The sequence below is a fragment of the Crocodylus siamensis genome, chromosome 2 (genome assembly GCF_052110815.1).
Source record: "Crocodylus siamensis isolate JL-2025a chromosome 2, ASM5211081v1, whole genome shotgun sequence".
Lineage (NCBI taxonomy): Eukaryota > Metazoa > Chordata > Crocodylia > Crocodylidae > Crocodylus > Crocodylus siamensis.
This window is the reverse complement of record NC_143396.1, coordinates 82,315,873-82,339,312: the sequence shown is the minus strand read 5'-3', so window position 1 is coordinate 82,339,312 and position 23,440 is coordinate 82,315,873. Positions and strand designations below refer to the sequence as shown.

General features: G+C 39.1%; 1 protein-coding gene across 5 annotated transcripts in view; it reads left to right on the top strand.

Annotated features, from left to right (window-relative positions):
• The window catches only part of TLL1 (tolloid like 1), a 242,831-nt gene that overhangs the window by 112,879 nt on the left and 106,512 nt on the right, over positions 1–23,440 (top strand). For 3 of the 5 annotated variants that reach the window (XM_090036238.1, XM_090036241.1, XM_090036242.1), the window contains exons 3-5: positions 1,748–1,828; positions 3,157–3,309; positions 5,239–5,356. In XM_090036238.1, coding sequence (XP_089892364.1) covers positions 1,748–1,828; positions 3,157–3,309; positions 5,239–5,356 — 352 coding nt within the window. The remainder of the gene's footprint in view (positions 1–1,747; positions 1,829–3,156; positions 3,310–5,238; positions 5,357–23,440) is intronic. The other 2 variants (XM_090036240.1, XM_090036243.1) reach the window with 1 other exon arrangement.

Sequence of the window (23,440 nt, the reverse complement as noted above, 5' to 3'; positions counted from 1 at the left end):
AAGATACTGGTTGCAGGATCTGGCTCTTGCATTGCAAATAATAAATGTAGGGCATGATTTTGCAAACTGGACTCAAATGATGGAACTTCAATGAGGATTATTTATGTGAATTTGCAATATTAGATATTGACCTTTTGAGGCACAGATCTTTTATTTTGTCTATAAAACAAAATGCATCCACATAATGTAAAAGTAACAGCAGCAGCAGCAGGAAGAAAGCTACCATGTCTAGTTTATTAACATGTCTGCCAAAAGTTTATGTTCCTTTTATTTATTTCTTGTCTTCGAGGAGGCCCTTTGCTCATTAAATGCAATAAATTGTGTGTGTTAACACAAAATAACAATCTGGTAGAAAACTTGCTCCTTATTTCTATTTTAATATTTTGTAAATAATTAAGGGGGTATGTCTTCCTAATATGATAAAACCATGGCTTCCTCTGATTTACGGTGTCTCTTTTGACATTTGCCTGTTTTCTATAGATTCTGTTTTCTAAAGATTTTTTTTCTCACAATTATCTGAATTCTTTTACTGTGTATGTAATATTTTACAAAATAAATGTTAACATGAGATATAATGCATTGATAATAGGCAATACAGAATATGTGTATGTTTTACAAAATATATTGTGGTTAACCAAATAACTTCTTGGGAAGGAATGTATTGAGTATTACCTCATCTCCCTAAAATGTTTTAAAAAATTTAGAAAATCTTTCTCAAGGGATCCAGCAGCTATGTGACAGTATAATCCAAATAATTAGGCACAGTGTTATTCACTGAGCAGGCACACTTTCTTGCTTGCCTTACATGGAGTTGTCTGGTTTTTAATTTGCTTTTTAAACTGCCACTTAGTAAATTTGCTCTTAATAAGTAATGTCACTATACTGTTATTCTGAAAAAGAAATCTAGGAGGAGAAAGGCTTTGAGGAAATGTTGGAGGATTCACACCTACAGATAATTATGGGTCCTGCAGTCTTTTTAGTCCTACCATTCTTCTCCTATTACAGTAGCTTAAAAACACTAATGTTTCGTAGTAATTTTTGCTTCTTACAAAAGAACTTACAGGTATTTTATAAAGTTATCTGAAACAACTTTATCTATTCCAGGTATTCAATGCACATCATGGTGTTCTTTTTTTCTCACTAACCCTGTTAAAAGTGATTGTGATTATATTCACAAAACTAATTTGTAAGAAGTATTCAGCAGATTCACGTTAACCATATATACAGTAGAAAGCTGGAGCACCCAGTATCTTTTGGGAGAAAGTCAACCATTTTTCCTTTTTTCTGTTCTTTTTCTAATTTTTGTAATGACCTTGGGGTAGTAACAGTCTCTCTCCTTCCTCTTTGGAAATGGAAAAATTGTGGTATGCATTCAGGAAATTTCTGAGAGAGCAGGGCTTCTAGCTGTCAATCGATGTGACACTGAGGATGCCAAGGTCACCAGGAAGAAAAAAGCTTCAAATAATAATTAGATGATGTAATTGTCATGACATGTCTGAATAACAAAGACATGTTGGCTTGCATTCTGGAATGTAAGTCTGAAGATCTTTCATCTACAAAGTGGTTTTGTTTCATTGTCAAGAATACTTAAAGAATTTGTATGTGGGTCATTAAAGAATTTTAAACTTCCTTAAAGATACATTGCAATTCCAAAAAGGTAATTCCTAATCTTTCTCAATAAGATGTTAACTATGTATTTAACATATTGTATTGTTAAGTTCCATAATATTTCTTCTTCTTTTTTAAGGTGGCTTCGGAGAGCGTGGGATGTCAAAAAAACGAGGTGCCCTTTATCAGCTTATAGACAAGATAAGAAGATTTGGCTCTGGTATTTTCACTGTTTAAGTTAGAAGGCTGCCTGATGTAATGTGAAGTTAAAACATTGATAATGATAGTACTTTAACACCTTAAACCCATTCTATATAAGTATTATTATAAATTATTAAAACAAAAATAATGAAGAGATTAGCTTTTTGCCTATCTGCATTTTGTTAGAGTAGTTATATTTGTGTAAGCACTTTGAGGGCTATATTTGGAATATAAAATACTTTGTTTTAAATTTTTTCATGAATGTTCATTACAATAGTACTCATAATTATTATTTCACCTAATATCAATGTGATGCATTTCCAGTGCGATTGCTATACTCTGTTTGCATGTCTGATTCATTGATGGAAACTTGCATATAATGTCTAATGGTGCAGATTTTTGGGGACCCTAAGCCATTGCCTCTTGAACACTTATGTCTTACATTGAGTTGAAAACATTTGAAAAATAGTCATATGTTTTCTAGTATAAATTCAGAAGGCTGTTTCTTGGAAATCCATATTAATACTGAATGAATTTATCCACTGTTTGATGCAGTATATTAGTTTTAATACAGTGAAAACCAACACATTTTCAGGAAAATATATAAAAATATATTTTAATCACAAGTGTGTGTGTGTATGTGCGCACGCGCGCGTACATACATCATGGCATTTATTGTAAGATTTGCCACAGCACAGCAACTGACTGCAAACGTGTGGTGGCACCTCTGTATTCTTGATATAAGAATTTGGTTCTTCCTTAATTTTACAAAAATAATTGTGTAATAGTTATTGGCACTCAGTTTTGTATAAATGTGTACCTGCTTCTAACCCTAAACAGCTGATAAGGGTAGGATGTCCATGCCATACCAGACGATTCAATAATAATTACATACTACATATATCTATATGGAGTCTACATTTATCTTGCAATCTAACACCTGAAGAATATTAAAATATAATTATACACTATGAGTTTAATGTCAAAAGATTGAAGTTATTCTGGGGAAGTGAAATTTTAAATTATTTTTGCTTAACATAGATATAGGTGTTTTGGCCAAATTAAAATAATCTAGAACCAATTATATTGGCAGTCTATTAAGGGTGATAAAGTATTTCTTTGTTTTTTTGGTCCTGTCTTGTATAAATTCTTATACTGAGGATGGTGAGTCTTTCCATAACTAAACACATAAATTATTGTTATATATCACATTGAAAATACAAATTGCATGTGTAAAAATTAGACTCAGTTATTAGAGTGCATAAAGAAAAATGGATAAAAGCATAAAATACATGTTTTACTTTGTGATCTCTTTGGTCTTATACAGGATTTTAAATGTCGTTGCAGGCTTTGAGCAAAATAATACAAGTAAGGCAAGAGCAAATGTAAATTTTTCAGGAAAAAATGAGAAAAATCGATATCCCAGGGCTGCTACATCACGGACAGAGAGAGTATGGCCAGGAGGTGTCATTCCATATCTAATTGGTGGAAATTTTACTGGTAAGATATGTGATTTAAAATGGGAAGTTGATGCAGCAGGTTTGCGAAGACCCTGGCCCAGTCCTCACAAGTCAGTTGCATGGTTTTTGTTGCCTTCTGAGGCTCTGGATCAGGCTTCTTTGGATCAGTAAGATTTTTAGTCTTTTTAGGCTATTGTATTTTAGGGAGAGCACATTTTTCGTTGTTTGATATTTTTGTTGTGTTTTGTTGTAAAAGCCCAAATAACAGAGTATAAATAAATCTGTTTAAATTGCTGTAGGGTATGTAGTATATGGTTATAACTGATGTTTGTGATTTGAGGGTCAATTCTTTTAAATTCAGGAATTAAAATTTCTGTGAATCCTAGCTGCAGGCAACAAACTGGGTCAAATTAATTTTTCCTGTAACATATTACACTTTTAAGAGTATATGCAGATATTTACAATAGTTATGGACTATAAAAAGTTGTAGGGAAGAATGATTTCAAAATAATAAGATTTAAAAATACAGTATAATAGAAGTACAAAATAAATATTACCCAATAAAACTGCAAACAAATAAACAGTAAAATAGTGGAAGGGGAAAATTTTAATAATAATAAGAATAGGATAATGAGAAGGAAAAGAATAAATATAAAGCCAAGAGTACAATGAAAATGATGTCTACTGGATATGCACTAAGTTCTTTTTAATTGTGCCTGAAGGGAATAAAGAAAACCAAAAGAGCTTTGGGAAAGAAATATAAGAAAGGCTCACAGAAATTTAGATAAGTCACCGCAAAACTGAGAACTGAAGGTCAAACCTGCAGCATGGATATTTATACAACACCATACTGAACATGACCTTTTGTTTTAGAAGAAGCAGGATCAAAAAGAAAGTGGAACAAACAAATGAAAACATGTAATGTGAAATTTCACACCCCTTTCATAGTGAAAGGTAAATCCCCAAGCTTTTGCAAATGAAACAAATTGGGAAGACAGGAACCATGTTAATTTTTTCATCCTTGAGGCACTGACTTGAATTCAACCCAATTATAGTGGCCAAAAATTACTACCATATGATGGGTTTCTAAAGCTTTGTTAGTTTAAAAATCTTCCCATTGGACAAAACAAAGCAAAAAGCCCCTGCTACCACAACTGACTGTAATTTGCAATCTTGTTGGCAATGCCTCAAAGAGGGTAAGGATTTAATAAAGTGAATGGTGACCTGTCTTCTCACAATCTAGTTCACTGAGGTCAGGGTTTAGACACTGTAGAGAGATGTTGGGGGAGGAATTGTGCACATCTGTTATCCAGGTAGTCTTTGTTATGTTGGACTGATTCTACAGAATATGGGGTTTTCAAGAGTGCATTGGGTTTTACTCTGATCTCAGTGAGGTCGGTGTTGAACTTCCATTGATTTTAATGGAGTCGTTTCATACAGTGCAGTCCCTTATCAAATATCCATAACCTTTTGGTGGGTACTCTGAATTGTCTCTCACTAACACTTTACTGTCATATGCACTAAGGTAAAAAAGGAACATACCTCACATAAATAACACAAACTGTATATAGATTATTAAAGCGCAGTCTGCATTCCAAGCATAAAAAATTAAAATCTTCAATCTTTAAAAGATTAAATGTGGGAAATATTTGCATGTATCTTCTGATATATCCTTCTTTTACAAACACTCTGTTTCTTCATTCAGTGATTTTGAATGTAAAATCCGGGTCTGATTTAAAAAAAATGAAATAAAAAAGTCTTTTTCATATGGTTTAAAGAAGCATATAAGTTTACAAAGCAAAATATTTGAAAACCAATTCCTGTATCATTTAGTTTTGAAAACCAGAGTTAAAAGTTTTCTTTGTTTTCAAAATAACTCATTTCTGGGAGTGTGCATCAGTGTCAGATACCAAGAAGTAGGATGTCAATTTAAAAACCTTGTCTATTTCATGTCATACAATTCTTCTAGGCAGCCAGCGAGCAATGTTCAAACAGGCAATGCGACACTGGGAAAAACACACGTGTGTTACATTTATTGAACGCAGTGATGAAGAAAGCTACATTGTGTTTACATACAGACCTTGTGGGTAAGTAGGAACATGTGCAAAGGAGCATTTATTCCCAGTAGGTGTGAATGCCAGTGATTAAACAACACTTTTGAAAGTTCTCTAAATAAGCATCATTTCTTGCTCAACTTGACTTTTTATAGCAAAACAGTGTATTAAATGGCTCAGTGGAGTCTGAGTCCCATGCAAGTTTGAGTTGGCTCTAGTTATTTGGTAAATAAAAATTTACTCCTTTGGCTCTTGAAAAAAAACGTGCATGATGGCCAGAAGAATTTTAATTGTATTCTTCCTTTTCTTTTTTCAGTCTGATCTTTAATAAATTGCCTTGTATAAAATATTAAGATGTCATTGTGTTTCTGGATTTTTGTAGTTTAAAATACATGCATCTAATAAATGTGTGGATATGATACATATATTCAATATTTTTCTACTGCTGCATTTGGATTTTTCTTGTACTTGTGATATATAAACCTTAAACATTTCATATAGTTTATTCATGTATTCTTAACCCTATTGATGTCACATGTCTGCAGGCTGAATTACATAAGACACTTCTCCTCTGTTTCTAATCCACCCTAATTATTATGAATTTTAACTCTTCCTTTGTATTGACTGCCTTTACTCTGGTTTTGTTTAATTAGCAAACTTACTGACCTTTCTGCACATTCCTTCTTCCAGGTCAGTGATGTATAAAGTGAACAAAATGGTTTTATTACTTAATCATTAGGACTCTTCATCAGTCACTGAACAGAAATGTTTCTGTTCACAAATGTCCTTGATTTTACCACAGTTTGTGATGAAGAGTTCTTGACTTTAGAAATCAGTCGGTGAACTTAACACATGTACTTCGTTCTCCGTCTAGAGGACTGATTTGTATTGAATTTTTTTTTTTTTTGGGTAGACTTTGAGGAAATTTACATTCCCCTTTTAACATGTAGACAAACTATGTAGTTTCACAGTTGTTACTCTTCAGGATTTTGAGTACAGCTTGCTACCTTCCTACCTTCTATGCTTACCATTCAATGCTACTGTCTAGTGGTTAATGCTGATGGAATGAGGACATGAGATTAAGACTGTAGTCTCGCTGAAATCCTCCGTTGCATCTTGTATGACATACATGCCTAAAATATCCTTTCCAAAACTCTCTGGAATGTTTATTTTTCAAGCCATGAGAGAAATGGCAAAGTTCCAGAAATATTGTAAGAAAAACTTATTTTAACTAAAATTAATCAAATTTAAGGAAGTGATGTTTCTTCTATATTCAGAATCAGTTATTTTGGTACTGGGTCTCACCTGAAGTACTTTTTTTGAGTTTTGAGCCCTGCACTTCAAGAAGGATGTGTCAAATTATTTCAGCAAAAATTCGTGCAGAAAGCAACAAAAATGATTAGAGATCTGAGACATAACTACAAGGAAAGGCTGAAAGAACTGGGGGTTTTTCATCTGGAGAAGAGAAGATTGAGGGGGAATTTAATAACACTAATTACCTGCTAGCCTGATAGGCTAGTCTCAGGGGAAACACAGGACAGAAGAGGGAACAATGGTCTTAAATTGCAGTAAGAGAAATTTAGGTTGGATATTAGGAAAAACGTTCTCCCTTAGGCTACCCATGGAGATTGTGGAATCTGCATCCTTAGGAATTTTTAATTGCAAGTTAGAGAGAGACTTGCCTGGGATGGTTTAGTCAGGGGTGATTCTGTCTTGAGCATGAGGTTGGACAGATGACCTCCTGAAGTTCCTTCCAGCTCTAAGTTTAACATACTAATTGTAACTAATTGTAGAGTAATGGAATTCCAAAATTAAAAATACCATCCCAGAATAGAACAAAACCCCACTTGGAGTGAGTATGAATATTTTAGGTGTATTTGAGAAATGGTGAAATGTGGACAAAGATCAATTTTGTAGGAAATGAGGTTTACAATCCACAGCCTTCCATAGCAAAGGAGGAAAATATTTGCTAGTCTAAATGGGAGTCCAAAAAGGTTGGTGCTGTGAGACATCAGTAACTTGTTGAATGAAGCTGGAATATTACCAGTGCCTGCCCTGTTAAAACATTTCTAAGCCAACACTAACAGTTCATAACTAGTCTATCATTTTTTAGTAGGTAATTGTAAAGAGTGTAGGGAGGCTGCAGTGTGCTTCCAGTTACCCTAATGAATGAGCAAAAGTGCTGCTGCATGCTGAACAAATTCCAAATGAGATTGGTGTGAGGAATTTGCAATGAATGATCCTTACAGACTTCAAGCCATAAGTTATGTAAAGAAAGTTGTCACTTTGCCAGATAAATAAGGGGATAGCCTTCCTGGAAAAATAAGTAGCGGTATGCACAAACCCACTCTCATCTTCTGTTTGACACAGGTTTTTCCACGGAAAGGACAGCCAAAACTGTGACATGAAACCATCTGTGTTCACTTTTCACACAGGGACTGACAAAAGGAAATCAACGTTAGTCCTTTCCCATGGCACCTGCTGTGTTAGTTTGTCAGCACACTGGTGTCATTTTTTGTTTGGAGCCATAGTAATTGGGATCCTGGATTGAGGGCCGGGAGCCCTAATCATGGATAAGGTGAACTCCATTGTACTATACACGCTGTACAAGGACAGGACAAAAAGACATTTCCTGTCCCAAAGAGTTTTGAGAAAACAGGAGAAAAAGGAGAAAACAGAATTTAGACCTTATTATTCAGTTCTCATGCCCATCGTTCTCTAGGCCTTCTCTTTTTCCAAATGAATTTGGAGTTGTGGATTAAAGTAGCTTCCACCTTACCTTGTACAGTGAGCTGAGAGTACAAAAAAAAAAGTTGTAGGTTCATTCAGAATATATTAAACATAAATTGTTTGGTTTTAGAAAATTTATAGGGGTTGTATCCAACATCACTGTGCATGGTTTTTATATGCATTTTTTTGGCTCTTTGCATTTTCTTCTTTTGTTCTTACTGTTTATCTTATTTAATGCCATTTACCATGTGCCAGATTCCTCAGCTTCTCTGCCGATATTCATCAATATTCTTTTCCATCTCTTATTTAGTACTCTAAGAAACTTAGTTAAAAGTTTTGTAATTTCCTAATCTCTATTTATATTTTCTGTTTTTTCATGTCTGAGTAACTGAAAGCTTTGATTACTACTTGTTTCTCATTTTACAATCATTTTGGTTTTGATTATCAACTGATCATACCACCCTTCCTCATCAGTAGGCTTTATTAGTTTCAATTTAGCACTATAATTCTTTTTCTTTGTATGTTATTTAGTCAACCCACTCCTCAGGAAGAGACCTGGATATCATTTATTCAGTTATTGCAACTGGAAAGCAAAACAGTGAAGAATTAAAATTCTGTAATTGATATATGATGATCATTTGTAATCACTGGCTGCAAGAAGTAAAACAAATGGTATTGATTTGCAATGCATGGTTTATGTTTCTACTGCTAAAACAACACACGTTGTTATTGGCCATTGGCGATAATATTTATGTCCACTTCAAATGCATATTAAACACCCACAACATTATCATCTGTGAACAGATTCAACGCATATTGCATCAACCATTAGCTGCCTACTGCACTAAGTAATATTCTTTAAAGGACTGCTTGTTGCTCATGGTTTCTTGATGCTAGCTGTAATCTTGATATTTGTTATATGGAACTTTTTATCTGGAAGCTTGGAGACTTAATCACTATATTGTGTTGTATGTGAAAGCTGCAAAAGGGCTCAGCTACCCCAAATGGCACTTGGTCACATGCTCACAAAAGTAATACCGAGAAAAAGATCAAGCCAATCTTGTATGTGATGAATCTGAAATAGAACAGTCACAATATTCTGGCATCACACCATGTTTTTAATTTGACTTTGTGGCATTTTTTTGGTTATTCATCAGAACATTTAAGTATTTTTTATGACACATTTTATATAATTTATAACGATCAGTGTTGATTTTCATCTGTATGAATGTGTGACAAAGAGGCTGAAGTTAAGAGAACTCAGTTCTCTTTCATGTCCTGCTTCTGGTCTGTATAGATTCCAAGGGCACATCCAGAAGAGTGTGGATGTGTGCTTTGTGACACCTCTAAGGTTTTTGAGTTGCCACAAAATGCATGTGGTGCGTGTGAATAGGTTCTCCATGCTGCATATTTGCAACATGGAGGCATATTTAGATACAGTAAACTCTGAGTATCAAAAAAAAAAAGGCAAAAATGAAAGTGGCATGGCATGCACTGCCCGGAACTGGAGCCTGGCCAGCCAGAGCCACAATTTGACTACCTGCCAGGCTCCGTGTGCTCAGATTGCCACCAGTGCAGCCATGGGAGGCCCCCAGAACCTCTGGTAAGGCTGGTGGGACCAGCTCAGGTGCTGCCCTTACCTAGGGTAATATGCTGCATGCCACAGCACATGTGCAGGGACTTTCCCTAGGGACAAGTAGCAGAAGCACAACTATTTGCCGTTGCTTTTTGCCCCTGGGGAAATGCACATGAGCGCTCATCTGGATGAGCCCCAAATGTTCAAAAAGCTGTTTAACATAAATATATGCTTAGTAGGTATTACAAGCAAAAATTCAAAACTGAGTGAAACAGTTATATTTAGCCTTTAATATATATTTATGCTTAATGGTATTATTTTACTAGTTTTTATTTCTTTTTGTAAGTGGAAATGATGGTCGATTTAAGCAGATGACCAAGTAATTCAAAAAGGCTGTAATAATGGCAAATGAAAACCTGGATATTTTCTGATATTAGTAATGACATTGAAATTGATCCTGAAATAAAAAAATATATTGTTATTGAAGCTTTCGTTATTTACTTTTGGACTGGTGGAAGCTGTATGTAGGTGAAGAGCAGGAGAAAATTTTCCCTCAATTTTTCTGTGAATTCTGAATTACATTTCAGTTCAGTCATATCTATACTCCATACTCCTACTTTTGCTTTTCAGAAGTTCTTATTCTTATTTGCAGCTCAGAAGCAAAATTGTGTTGATATCGTTTGAATGTTAATGAAGACTGAATATATATATTTTTTCTAATACAAATTATTTATGGCTAAAACAGGAGCAGTTTATAAGGATAAACAATTAAGTCAAGAAATATGCTAAGACCAAAAGGCCTGATTCTATTCCACAGATTTGACATACAAGTAGACGTAGGTGCTAGCATGCAGTTCTTTCCTCTTCCTTCCTGAGGAAGAGTTATTGCAAAAAAGTACATGGTCCTCCTCCTTGTCAATGGGGATTTTTTCATGATGCAGGCTTAAAGTTCAGTCCTAAGTCCACTATGTGCCTAATGGATAGAGTAGAATCTGGCCCAGTATTTTAAGGTGATTAAATGTGTAGCTGAAAATGTGAACTTTGAATATTCAGTAATCAAATGGATACTCATTGTGAGAAGCTTCTAAACAATGAGTAGGCTGAATTTAGTTCTTGTAAAGTATTCACAGCACAATTCTGCTATCAGAGAAAAAGAAAACTTAGTTTATTAATGGCCAGTCTATTTGTGAGCATGATAGAAAGGTTTAAATTAATCAAATAAATTGGTTACTACAAATACTTGCCAGGTCTATTCCCATGTCATTTTAGACATTAATCTGGGAATAAATAAAAGAGCTACTGCAAATGGAACTAAATAGTAAGTGTAAATCTAAACTGAAATGTGAAAGGAAAGAATATGTTTGTGACTACAAGATCTTTGTCAAAAGTCAAATGTAGAAAAGGGAGCCAGTAACAATTTGCCTGTCAATTTTGTTCCTGATTAAGTCCTCAGAGGCAGAACCCTATTTCTAACCTCATTTCTATGAGGGCAAAACCAATTTCCACTTTACCAGTAAGTAAGTATGGCTGTTAAAGGGTGAGCTGTCTTTTTTTTACCAGAAGCTTGATTAACAAAATTGCTTTTCTGTGAGTTTTTCTGTTTTGAATTGGATTGCTGTCCTCTAGGTAGCTCAGAACTAAAAATGTGGGTTTGCAGAGTTCTGCACCATTTTCATTCACAAAAACATACAGTTAATGCTATAGTAAGTTGCTGTTTATCAATCCATAAAGTGCTTAATGTATCACATTTTGAGGTGTTAAGCTATTTTAAAAAAATCCATGGCTTTGATTTTTATTGTTTCTCCCTTCCCCCTCATTAATTGAAGGACCATTTTATAGTAAATCTGTAGGGCCCTATGTGACTCTATTTCCCTGGGAATAGCTGTAGTGTATACTCTGATTACTTCATTCTTGTCAATTGTTTCTTTTTGCTCATCATTATTGATCACCTAGGCTGATTAAATGGAATTAGTGTTTCATAAATAGTGCTCGTCTTCAACTGCTGTCTGGTGCAATAAAGATTAAAGAGGTCAGGAGCTTTAAAGTCTGCCTGTTGGCTCAGTTTGAGGAGGATGACAAGTGCTCATGCTGTAGAGATGTCTGGGCCTTGAGCCAAGCACACCTAGAGATGTGGTCACAGCAAAGGTATTTCAAATCTATGCCTTTGATGTATCACTTCTTTAGTGTTCTTGACCCTATGGCTAAATGCTGTTGTCTGACTGATCAGAATCTTGTCACTTAATTGGATGTATCTGACGTGAGCTTGGCAGAGTGCTAAGGGCTGTAAATCCTAATGACCCAGAGTACAGTATACTACTCTTGTTAGTTTAAGAATCACTGTTGGTGACTGCTAGTTTTCTGTTAAATGCAAAAAAAAAAAAAAAAAATATCCATGATCTATGTGATATACTTTAACTCAATCTAGTACTCATAGGGTGCGTCTACACAAGGTTTGCTACTTCCAAAAGGAAATGCTAAAGCATGGCACAATATGGGTAGTTATTGCCTGTGCACGTGAAACATGGTTAGATTTCTCTGTTATGTCACTGTAATGGTGCCACTTTGGCAACATAGCTGCCGATCATGTGTAGACCCACGTGATTGCTATATCGCCGAGGTGTGCTGTAAATAATTAAAAAAATATAGTTTTAAAACAATTCTGCAAACAAAATTTTACTATAGAATCATAGGGTATATATGTGTGTGTGTGTGTGTGTGTGTGTGTGTGTGTGTGTGTGTGTGAATACGTATGCACACACTTAAGATAATCACTGCACACACATGCACACACACACACACGCACACACACACACACACACGAAGACTTTCAAATAGCTAGTGTCCCTGGACTTTTCGTTACATATATACAACTAGAAATGCTTCAAGGGAGGCAACTTTCAAAAAGTACTGTGTTCTGTCTCAGGTTGGACACCCAAAATCACTACTGACTTTTGAATGACCACTGACAGCCATGTTATCTGGTTTTAATGGAAACAGCAGCAAATAGTCAGAACATCAAGGAATATACTGTAGAAATCTACTTCAGTAGTAGTATAAATTCTAAACCTTTCAACTCTTTATTACATACTAATATTTGTCAAAGGCGGTAACAAGACTTTGTTTTCCACTTCTAACTTTCACCTTTTTAAAATAAGATACTGTGTCTCTTGGTGATTGTGTGTTATGCTGGGTGTTTTATTGTTTTGAAATCAGAGTGCATCTATTGCCTGACCTTTTCCAAGTAATAATGCAGAATCTTGAAAGGTTACTTCATGCCCTTTCAGCCAGATTAAAAAAAAAAAAAAAAAAGCAGGGAAGGATATTGACTGTAGCTGAATCTATTCCCTTATGGTTTGAGCAAGTCATTGATAGTGGGATGTAAGGCATGAAACTGGTGATGCATTAGTCAAAGGATTGAGCTCCAATTAAAATTTCCAGCCCCTGGGTGCATCTAAATGTTCATTAATGTGCCCTTGCTACTGTGCATTAAATTTAGTTCCTTGAGTGTGTGGTACTAGACAAAGGCACAGTAGCTGCGCTAATGCTCAGTAGTAAAGGCAAATGGTTTTGATGCTTAATGATGCTTAGTGATGCTTAATGCACAGTAGACTAATTCTAGTGTGTATTAGTGTATTGGCATGTTTTTTGCCATAATGTGCTAATGTACTGTAGAAAAGTCCACTGTGCATTCAGACGTCTTGTGTAGACACGCCCTCTGTGTTTTATTATTCCTAAAAATACATTTTTCTCTAAAACAAAATTTTCCTGCATACAGTGCACTACTGTATATAATACCCTGTTCTTGAAAGGCAGCCTGAAGTGGGGAAAAAAAAAATCTTACGGAATAACAGTAGCTAGAGAGCTGAGCCGTTTCCCAGTGGGTCTGGAGCCATGTGTCAGTTTGGTCCTGGCATACCAGTCACTCCCAGACTCCTCCCCTGCGCCCCCTCCAACTGGATGGGCAAACCATGCCATGGCAGCAGCAGTAGGGAAGTTTTTTTTAAAGTCCCTGAAACAGGTAAGAAACTTCATAGATTTCATAGGTTTCCTAGACATTAGGGCTGGAAGGGACCTTGGAAGATCATAGAGTCCAGCCCCGAAGGGCAGGAAGTCAGCTGGGGTCATAGGATCCCAGCAAGATAAGCATCCAATTTACTCTTGAAGGTGTTCAATGTAGGTGCTTGAACCACCTCCGGCAGCAGGCTATTCCAGACTTTGGAGGCTCGGACAGTAAAGAAATTCTTCCTTATGTCCAGCCTGAAATGGTCGTGCAGGAGTTTATGACCATTCAACCTCGTCATCCCTTGGGGCGCTCTGGTGAACAAACATTCCCCCAGATACTGGTGGTCACCCCTGATAAACTTATAGGTGGCCATCAGATCACCCCTGAGCCTGTGCTTTTCCAGGCTAAACAGCCTTGTAGCTCTTAGCCTGTCGTCATTCCCCCCCATCCCAAGAGGTCCTGTAGAATTAGGCCTACCTGTCTGTACTAAGGGATAAGCCAGGATCAGAATCATGAGTGAGACTGGAGCAGCAAGCTACCACCGAAAGCCAAGGGTCATATAAAAGGGCATACATAGCTGACATGATGTTTAGGGGAACAGGAAAAGATGACAGGGAGAGTGGGAAGCATGAGAATGGAATGAAGCATCAGAAGAGCTTCTGGAGCAGTAAAGTGGAACAGAATACATGGGGAAATGAAGAGTAAATTAAGCACAAATGTTAACTATTCGTACAGTACTACAGAAAAGCTACAAAGACCTAAAACTTTTGGGGTATTATTCTTCTTCCTAAACATCTTCATATAAATAGTATGTGAATGGGAGGGAACCATGGTCCACTAGACTACCACTTCATTAAAATATGATCCATACTTTGAAGCGTTCATTCACCTGTTTATGTATTTGCTTGCAATGTGGCTGATATAAGCTTAAAAAGTGGAGAAGAACAATGAAATACACCCCATAAGGATGCACTACATATATATTTTTTTGTTATTCTAAATATAATGTAAATCCAAATTTCTTTTCAGTAGTTCTCTCAGTTTTGTGTCAGAGACCATGAATAGGTATTATACTTGTCAGGGAAAGTGCCTTTTTCCTGACACAAAGAGTGAGCATGCAGTTTGTGGCAGAAAAGAACCTTGTCCTTCCACCACAATCCATTAGCCTTTTTAAGCAGAAATGTCACTGTTTTCTAGTGTCATGTGAAATGCCCGTCCAGATATAAATGGTGCATAGACGGTTGGTAGGATCCTCAGTAACCCACAGTGCTCTACACTTCCAAGGGAGGAAGAAGGGAGAGTGGCTGGCTTCAGTTACTTATCTGAGTATTTTGTTGATCTACCAGAAGTTTTTCTGAATTGTACATTAATTTATTCCCCACACAATGCCTGGATCACTGTAGGCTTGCAAAAAAGTATTTAAACTGTTACAAAATGAGGGACTTGTTGTAGTTGTTTGCAAATGTGAATAACTCTCCTTTATTACAGTGAGTCTGTTGTGCTCTGGCTACCTGAATGTGTGTATGAACCACTACAGGAACTCAACTACTATTAGCATGAGTGGGGAAATCTACATGTGCAGTTAACACAAAGCAATAAACTCTGGCACGTTTCACATCAGAGTTCATTGCTCCTGGCCATGCCATTTGTACTGGCAACACCATTTACACTGGGCACATCTATATGAGATGTTTACTGTGGAATTGCGTAATTAGCTCTTCAGTAAACATCTTGTGTATATGTGCAGGGTTGTTAGGGCAGAGGAAACTAATTAACACCACAGCAGGTTAGGACTTGTAAATACAAGTGCTACCTTGCAGTGGAGTCTTACTCAGCAGCAATGCATATGTAGATGCTGGGGGGCCTGGCTGGGGCATGAAGATGTTTCATTATTGGCTAGTCCTACACCTTTGTGCCCCAACCAACCCCTATGCAGCATGTTGAGCCAGCTTGGAGTAGCCCCAGCTGACAACGGGCCTGGTGGGGTTAGCCTGCTAGCCTGGCAGGGCTGGAATAACCCTTTAGTGTTAAGCAAACAAACTCATGGACCCCTATTTTTTTTCACTTAGTGATTTTAATGTGTAAAATAAGCGCAATTGGGCCTTTTCTTCAGTTGAAGCCCTAGGTTTCTACCTAGTTTGCGTATGCGTTAATTGGCCCTGCAGCTTGGGGCTGCTCTGATCAGCTGAACATGCTGTGGAGGGGGATGGATGGGGTACGAGGGTGCCCAAATGCAGGGCTAGCCTGCAGTGAAGCTCCTTTGTGCCTCAGCTAGCCCCACCAGCATTTACATGTGTGTTTCTGTGGAGTAAAAAATTCCACAGTGGGGTAGTACTTGTAAATACAAGTCCTAACTGGCTGCAGAGTGAATTAGTTTCCTGTGGCCTAATAGCACTGCACATACAGATGCAAAACATTTATCATGCAGCTTGCTAGGCAACTGCAGTAAACGTCTTGTGTAGACATGCCCAGTGAGGGGCAAGTGCCGATAAAGAACAGAATGTGGAAAGTGCCTACAATACTTTAAATACATTTGCAATTTTTCTGTACAGCCTTCATTCATACATATTCTCTAAGATGCATGTTCTGAAATTATGTAAAGCAAAACACTGTCAGGAAGTGTATGAAGATGAGGTTCACAATGGAATCTTTTTGCACCTGATAATCCTGCTATTAATCGAAATTCTGATTCTGGTTTTATTTTTGCTATATGCTGCTGCTTTGATATCTTTTAATACTATAGACACTATAATCTAGGGCACAATTTAGGATACTTGAAAATGGGGAAAATATTTTCCTCATTTTCTTTCACCCTGATATAAAATGTTAGCAGATACTATAAATGAATTTATGGGCCTGGATCACTCAACTGGTAACACACAATTTTAGATCAGAATCTTGATCATGATCAGCTTTTATGTTCCTACTCTGAAGAGAAACATGGAAGACTTTGAACAAAAGAGGTTTCTGAAAGCTGTTTAGAAGGGAAATAGGAAAACACCAACTCATGCACATGGAGCCCTCCATGAACTCAGCTTAATCCTATGACCCCAGCTGACTTCCTGCCCTTTGGGCAGGGGGCTGGACTCGATCTTCCGAGGTCCCTTCCAGCCCTAATGTCTATGAAATCTATATAATGGTGAACTAAGAATTGGTAATAAATAATTATCCAAACCAAAGACAAAAGAATTAAATTACTCTGGGACAGAAATAGTTGTGTATTTATGCCCGTCATCTTAAATTCAGTTTAGGCTAAGTATAGGCATTGCACTTTTACCAGTATAAGGAATTGGAAACCACTCGATACCCATAACAGAAGAAAAGTTTGGCACACATAGACTGGTTTAAAAATTGTGGAGCCTGGTCTAAGATTTGCTCTCCCCACCTCATAAGGGTGAATGTGTATTCTGTTCCCTACTGATCTAAATGATGCCACTTACAGAAAACCGCATAACTTAGATTGATTCTCCCTTGGGCTTTTTGAAGGTCTGTACCTAGCCTTAGGGTCTTGTATTATAATAGTAATCTGGCAATTTTTTCAAAAGAATTAGAAAATTTCCAAAACCACCATCATGTTGTTCAGTTCTAATGTTTTTTCCTTATTCTTGCAATAAGTTTTTTACTCTGAATTTATTAGACAAGATGTATCCTTATTATTTAATAGTAATACATTTATTGAATACAGGTTTTACAAGCTGAGAAAATTTATATGAATTTATCTACCATACCTGTGTATGTTTTATTTTAACTTCCAGTCTATTAAACAAAGACATCGTATGATCAGGGGACAACAGGGCAGGCCCTATGAGGAGAGTCTATGGGACCTGAGCCTGTTCAGCCTCCAAAAGAGAAGGCTGAGGGGGGATCTTGTGGCCTGTTATAAACTAGTCAGGGGGGATCAGCAGGCATTGGGGGAGTCACTGTTCCCCCAAGCACTGCCAGGAGTGACCAGGAATAATGGTCACAAGCTGGCAGAGGGTAGGTTTAGGTTAGATATCAGGAGGCGCTACTCCACGGTCAGGCCAGCTAGGGTCTGGAACCAGCTTCCAAGAGAAGTGGTGCAGGCTCCTACCCTGGGGGTGTTTAAGAGGAGGTTAGATGAACATCTTGCTGGGGTTGTTTGACCCCAGTACTCTTTCCTGCCATGGCAGGGGGTCGGACTAGATGATCTGCTCAGGTCCCTTCCGACCCTAGAAACTATGAAACTATGAAACAATACAAAATATAACCAAAACATCCAAAACAAACTAACAACGTAAACAACCCATCCCTTTGTAGCCACAAAAAACTGAAAGAGATGAGGAGGAAAATGTTTGTGACCCCGATAGCTTAGTCTTTTTTCAATATATAATACTTTCACAAGTGTTCTCCATTGTATACACTTACAAAGTACAAGAGCATGTTCCACAGTGACATAGACCTCCTTAAGGACCAAGTGTGATTTTACTATATAAAAGTTGAATCCAGAAAGTACAGCTGTTGGATAAGCTTGTAGTATTTTTTTTTAAGTCCTTGTCTAGCTAATTGTGTTCTTTTGGGCTAAGTACAGGCAGTCAAAAACCCTGAAGTCTGAATTGATTCCATCTTCCTATGTTAATCTTAACTGTATAGATTGAACCAATAAACAAGTGAACAGATATCCACTTTTCATTCCAGAAATGTAGCCACATGCCTGCAGTGGCCCAGGCCAGAAGCATGGGAGTGCTAGAGCAGGCCTCACTGCTCTGCTGGAGCAGATGGCTTGGGCCAGGGCTAGCGCACTGTGAAGGAGGACTTGTGGGGGAGTTACAAAGCATCCTGGGATGCTGAGGGACTGTGAGTTAACTTGAAACTGGAGGGAATCTGCACAGAATTTCAATAAACGGTTTTATCCTAAACCAGTTCAGTCTGATACTACATCCAACTAGGTTTATCTTAAACCAGTTTTGGTAATGGGTTTGGCCATTACCATTTTGAAAGTGGTTTATATTGGCTGAACTTCTGTTGTGTTACTGTGTTAATGTGTAATTTCTGTCCCTAATCTTGAAAACCCAGGATCTTTTTTTACAATCCTGTTTCATTTAACTGGACACAGAATTACAAAGTATTTCTAAAAATGCTAGGACTGAAGCCCAAGAGTACAAAGAAGAAATCATTCGCTAGCTCAGGAACTTAATATTATTGGCATTTCAGTCATTTCAGCAAAGCAGATACCTCTGAATAAATAGTGAGAGTCTACAAAAGGGCTCACTCCCATTAGTTTACATTGAAATCATGAAAGGGCCAGAAAACAGGAATGGAATGTGTGAGCAATTGAAGAAATCCTTTCCATCTGAGAGACTATAACTCGCCATAAACAAGATTCTTTATCCAAGAGGGGGTTGCTAGGAAAATTCATCCTGATTTCTGGGTGAACCATTATTAATATATTAGTTGCTAAGTATTAATATATTACTTTTGGGGGCTGCATTATATATTTCACATGCTCAGAAAAAACTCCAGGGAAAGAAAGAAATATTCTGCTTCTGTTTATTCAAGTGTGGGGGCATTATGGAATTCCACATCTCTTTTTTAAAAACTATTTCCACATTTTCTACAAATTTTAATTTCTCTTGTGTGCTTTATTCTGTATGTTAACAGATATTAGATGAATGTTCAAAAGCTTCGCTAAAATATTTACTATTTTTAAAACCCTTGTTACCATAATTAATAAAGTAATGTGAGTTTTCATAGCAAAATGAAAACAAACCTATCTGGTAACTAACTGGACTTGAGTGATCATGACATTTAGATGAATGTTGGCAAGATTTGTACCAGAGATAGACTATAGCAAATATCTTCTCCTCTCCTTTCTGCTTATTCAGGCCACTCCCTCTCTTTTCATCCCCATGTTTATGAAAATGTGGAAAAAAATTTGAGGGGTTGGGACCAAACTTAGAGCTTTACCATTCCTGCTAGGGATAGAAGACTTTGCAGTTTCAGCCACCACTTGGATCAAGTCAGGAATACAGCAAGACTGTTACAGAAGAGTAGTTTATTGTCTAAATCTAAGCCTTTTAGGGGAAAGGTGTTTTACAGAGATTGTAAAGCCTGGCTTTAAAAGTCTGAAGAAATAAATGTATATACAATGGTTTTGTAATTCCATTTCAGATATATTTTAGAGAGTGGTTTAGCAAAACTCTTAATTAGGAGATTAGTTTTCAATATAGGAATAGTCCTAGTGAAATCGATAGCAATAGCGTTACAATGGTATAAAGGTAGATTTTTACTTATGAGGGAAGAATCCAGTCTAATATGTCTAAAATCAGGTCTAATTAGGTCTAAAATAAGTTCAGTCAAGCAGAATTTACTGTAGTTTGGTGCTTTTACCTCTTGCTTGTTTGTTTGCTTCTCATCTAAATTTTGTTTTTAGATGTGAAAAAGACGCATTTGACTATTTGCTCACTGGAAGGGATTATTTGTTACAGAGCCCCTGTGGTATTTCACTCTGTAGCCTCATGAAGAACTAGTGGAAATGTTGGCTACCTGTCTTCCTGAAGTCATGAAGATGTGGGGGGATTTTTACAGTACACTGTTGTCTCTTTTGTGAATGGGTGGAGTTAGAGTAGGGCAGATATGTTTTTGTCACAGGAGCACTTGGGTGCCCTGTTCCTATGAAGGAATAAGGGCTGCTGAAGCTCCCTGAGACAGCACAGGTGTTGGTTGCTGGAGCAGCCAGGCTGATCACATGACCAGAAGGGGGCAGGGCTGGGCCTTTATAAACAGCCCAGGCCAAAGCCTAGCAGCAGTTCCCTTCTGGCAGCCTGAGGTACAGGAGCTCTGCAGGAGAGCCAAGCAGAGCAGAGATGAGTGGTGCAGCCTGAACACCCAAGGGGCTGCACCATGGTAAGGGTGGAGAGAACCCTGACTGGGAGGCCTTTGCAAGAGAGCCAGGTGGGCCTAGATCCTATGTTATAGCCAGGAGGCTTTATTGTTGCATTACAGCGGATTGGCTTATGGTTCTGTTTAGTTATTGTTATACCGGAGGACTGGGTGAGGCTGTAGGGGTGGAGGAGGCCTCATCAGGAACTCCCCAGGGAGGTGGGGTGCTCCCAGCACCAGAAAGAGGTGCTGTATTGCGGGGCATCTAGACCCCAGCCCCAGAAGGGGTGAACAGATTGAGGAGCCCGGGGAGGGCACGTTTAGTGAGAGGAAGCCCAGCGTGGGCGTAGGTAGAAGCCCCAGGGGGCAGGACCCAGAGAAAGGGGTCAAGGGGGCCAGGTAAGGCGAGGGCCGCCTGATCCCCATTTGGGAAGAGTCCCAGAAGGGCTCCACAATGGTGGGAAACCACTAGGGCACCGTAGTAGGGGTGTACTACCCCAGCCCTGACAAGGTGCAAAGTGCTGGTGAGGGCACTGTAGTTCAAGGTACAATACCCCAGCCCTGAGAAGGGGCAATGAGGTTTTTGGGGGCCAGGGGTGCCGGTTGCATTACAAGCTGAGGGGAAACCAGCACGGGTTCGTGGCAGGTAGACCGTGCCTGACCAATCTAGTCTCTTTTTATGACCAGGTCACAAAACGCCTCGACGCAGGAGGAGGGGTGGATGTCGTATACTTGGACTTCAGGAAGGCCTTTGATACGGTATCCCACCCCATACTGGTGAACAAGTTAAGGGGCTGTGACTTGGATTACTGCACAGTCTGGTGGGTGGAGAATTGGCTGGAGGGTTGCACCCAGAGAGTTGTGGTGGATGGGTCAGTTTCGACCTGGAAGAGTGTGGGCAGTGGGGTCCCGCAGGGCTCGGTGCTTGGACCGATACTCTTTAATGTCTTCATCAGCGACTTGGACGAGGGGGTGAAATGTACTCTGTCCAAGTTTGCAGATGACACTAAGCTATGGGGCGAAGTGGACACGCCGGAGGGCAGGGAACAGCTGCAAGCAGACCTGCACAGGTTAGACAAGTGGGCAGAAAACAACAGAATGCAGTTCAACAAGGAGAAATGCAAAGTGCTGCATCTAGGGAGGAAGAATGTCCAGCACACCTACAGCCTAGGAAATGACCTGCTGGGTGGCACGGAAGTGGAAAGGGATCTTGGAGTCCTAGTGGACTCCAAGATGAACATGAGTCGGCAGTGTGACGAAACCATCAGAAAAGCCAATGGCACTTTATCGTGCATCAGCAGATGCATGACAAATAGGTCCAAGGAGGTGATACTTCCCCTCTATCGGGCGCTGGTCAGACCGCAGCTGGAGTACTGCGTGCAATTCTGGGCGCCGCACTTCAAGAAGGATGCGGATAACCTGGAGAGGGTCCAGAGAAGGGCCACTCGTATGGTTAAGGGCCTGCAGGCCAAGCCCTACGAGGAGAGATTAGAGAAACTGGACCTTTTCAGCCTCCGCAAGAGAAGGTTGAGAGGCGACCTGGTGGCTGCCTATAAGTTCGTCAGGGGGGCACAGAAGGGAATTGGTGAGTATTTATTCACCAAGGCGCCCCCGGGGGTTACAAGAAATAATGGCCACAAGCTAGAGGAGAGCAGATTTAGATTGGATATTAGGAGGAACTTCTTCACAGTTCGAGTGGCCAAGGTCTGGAACGGGCTCCCAAGGGAGGTGGTGCTCTCCCCTACCCTGGGGGTATTCAAGAGAAGGTTGGATGTGTATCTAGCTGGGGTAATGTAGGCCCAGCACTCTTTCCTGCTTATGCAGGGGGTCGGACTCGATCTATTGAGGTCCCTTCCGACCCTAGCATCTATGAATCTATGAATCTATAAGCCCAGGGTCACCAGTGAAGGGCGCATACAGGAAACTGACCAGATAACGTCCGGTACATCTGCAAGGTTTGGGGCGTGCTAAAGGGGAGGTTGGAGGCACGCAGAGCCCATAAGGCTGGGGTGCATCAGGTCACCCCATATGGAAAGGGGGACAGTATAAGCATAGCACAGTGTCCAAGGCAACAGGAGGCAGCCTCCCTTCTAGAACCATATAACAACAAGATGTGGCGGGCGAGAAAGAGGGTGCTGAATCACCTACTTGGCATGGCAGGGGGCGCTAGAGAGATCACGGCCACTCTTGCGCCCCGCTCCGTGACAGTTTTCAGTAGGTCCCTACTCAGAAAACAAGGGAGAGGAGTTTTCAAAATTTGATGGTAGCACTCCCTTGTTGTTGCCCTGTGGGATCAGGCCATCTCTCAGGATCTCAATATTGCGCTGTTAGACAGGAGGGTGTGACACAATTGAACATATACAAACACACTAATGAATTAGGTACACACACACACACACACACACACACACACACACACACAAAACTAACTCAGGCACATACACATCCAAACCAGCCTAGGCACATGCATACCTATCACCAATTCAAGCACATACACTATACACCCCTAAAGTTAGACATAGATCACTAATTCATATATTATGCATACAATGGCATTACACACACACACACCAGTTAACACACATACAACCCACCTACACATACACACAGGTGAGTTCCTAACTTGGATGGTACAGTGTGTATGTGTGTGCTTGGGGTACCTGGGAGAAGATTCAGGTGAGAGAGAGAGAGAGTAAAAGTGTAGGGAGTGAAAGTTGCCAGAACTGGGATTAAAACCAGTGGACTACAGAGAAGCTGGCTGAGGAACTGAGGCTTAGGTTTCCTTAAGGTAGACTGGGGCTGGAAACTGAGGCAGACAGCTGAGATATTGGGGGGGCGGGCAGGTAAGTGGTGGCAAGGAGGAGACAGCCAGGAAAGAAACTGAGGCAGAAACCTGGTTGCTCAGGGGAAAAGGAAAAGGCAGTGGGGATAAGACAGTGGCAAAGAAACAGGGGGGTTAGAGGCATAG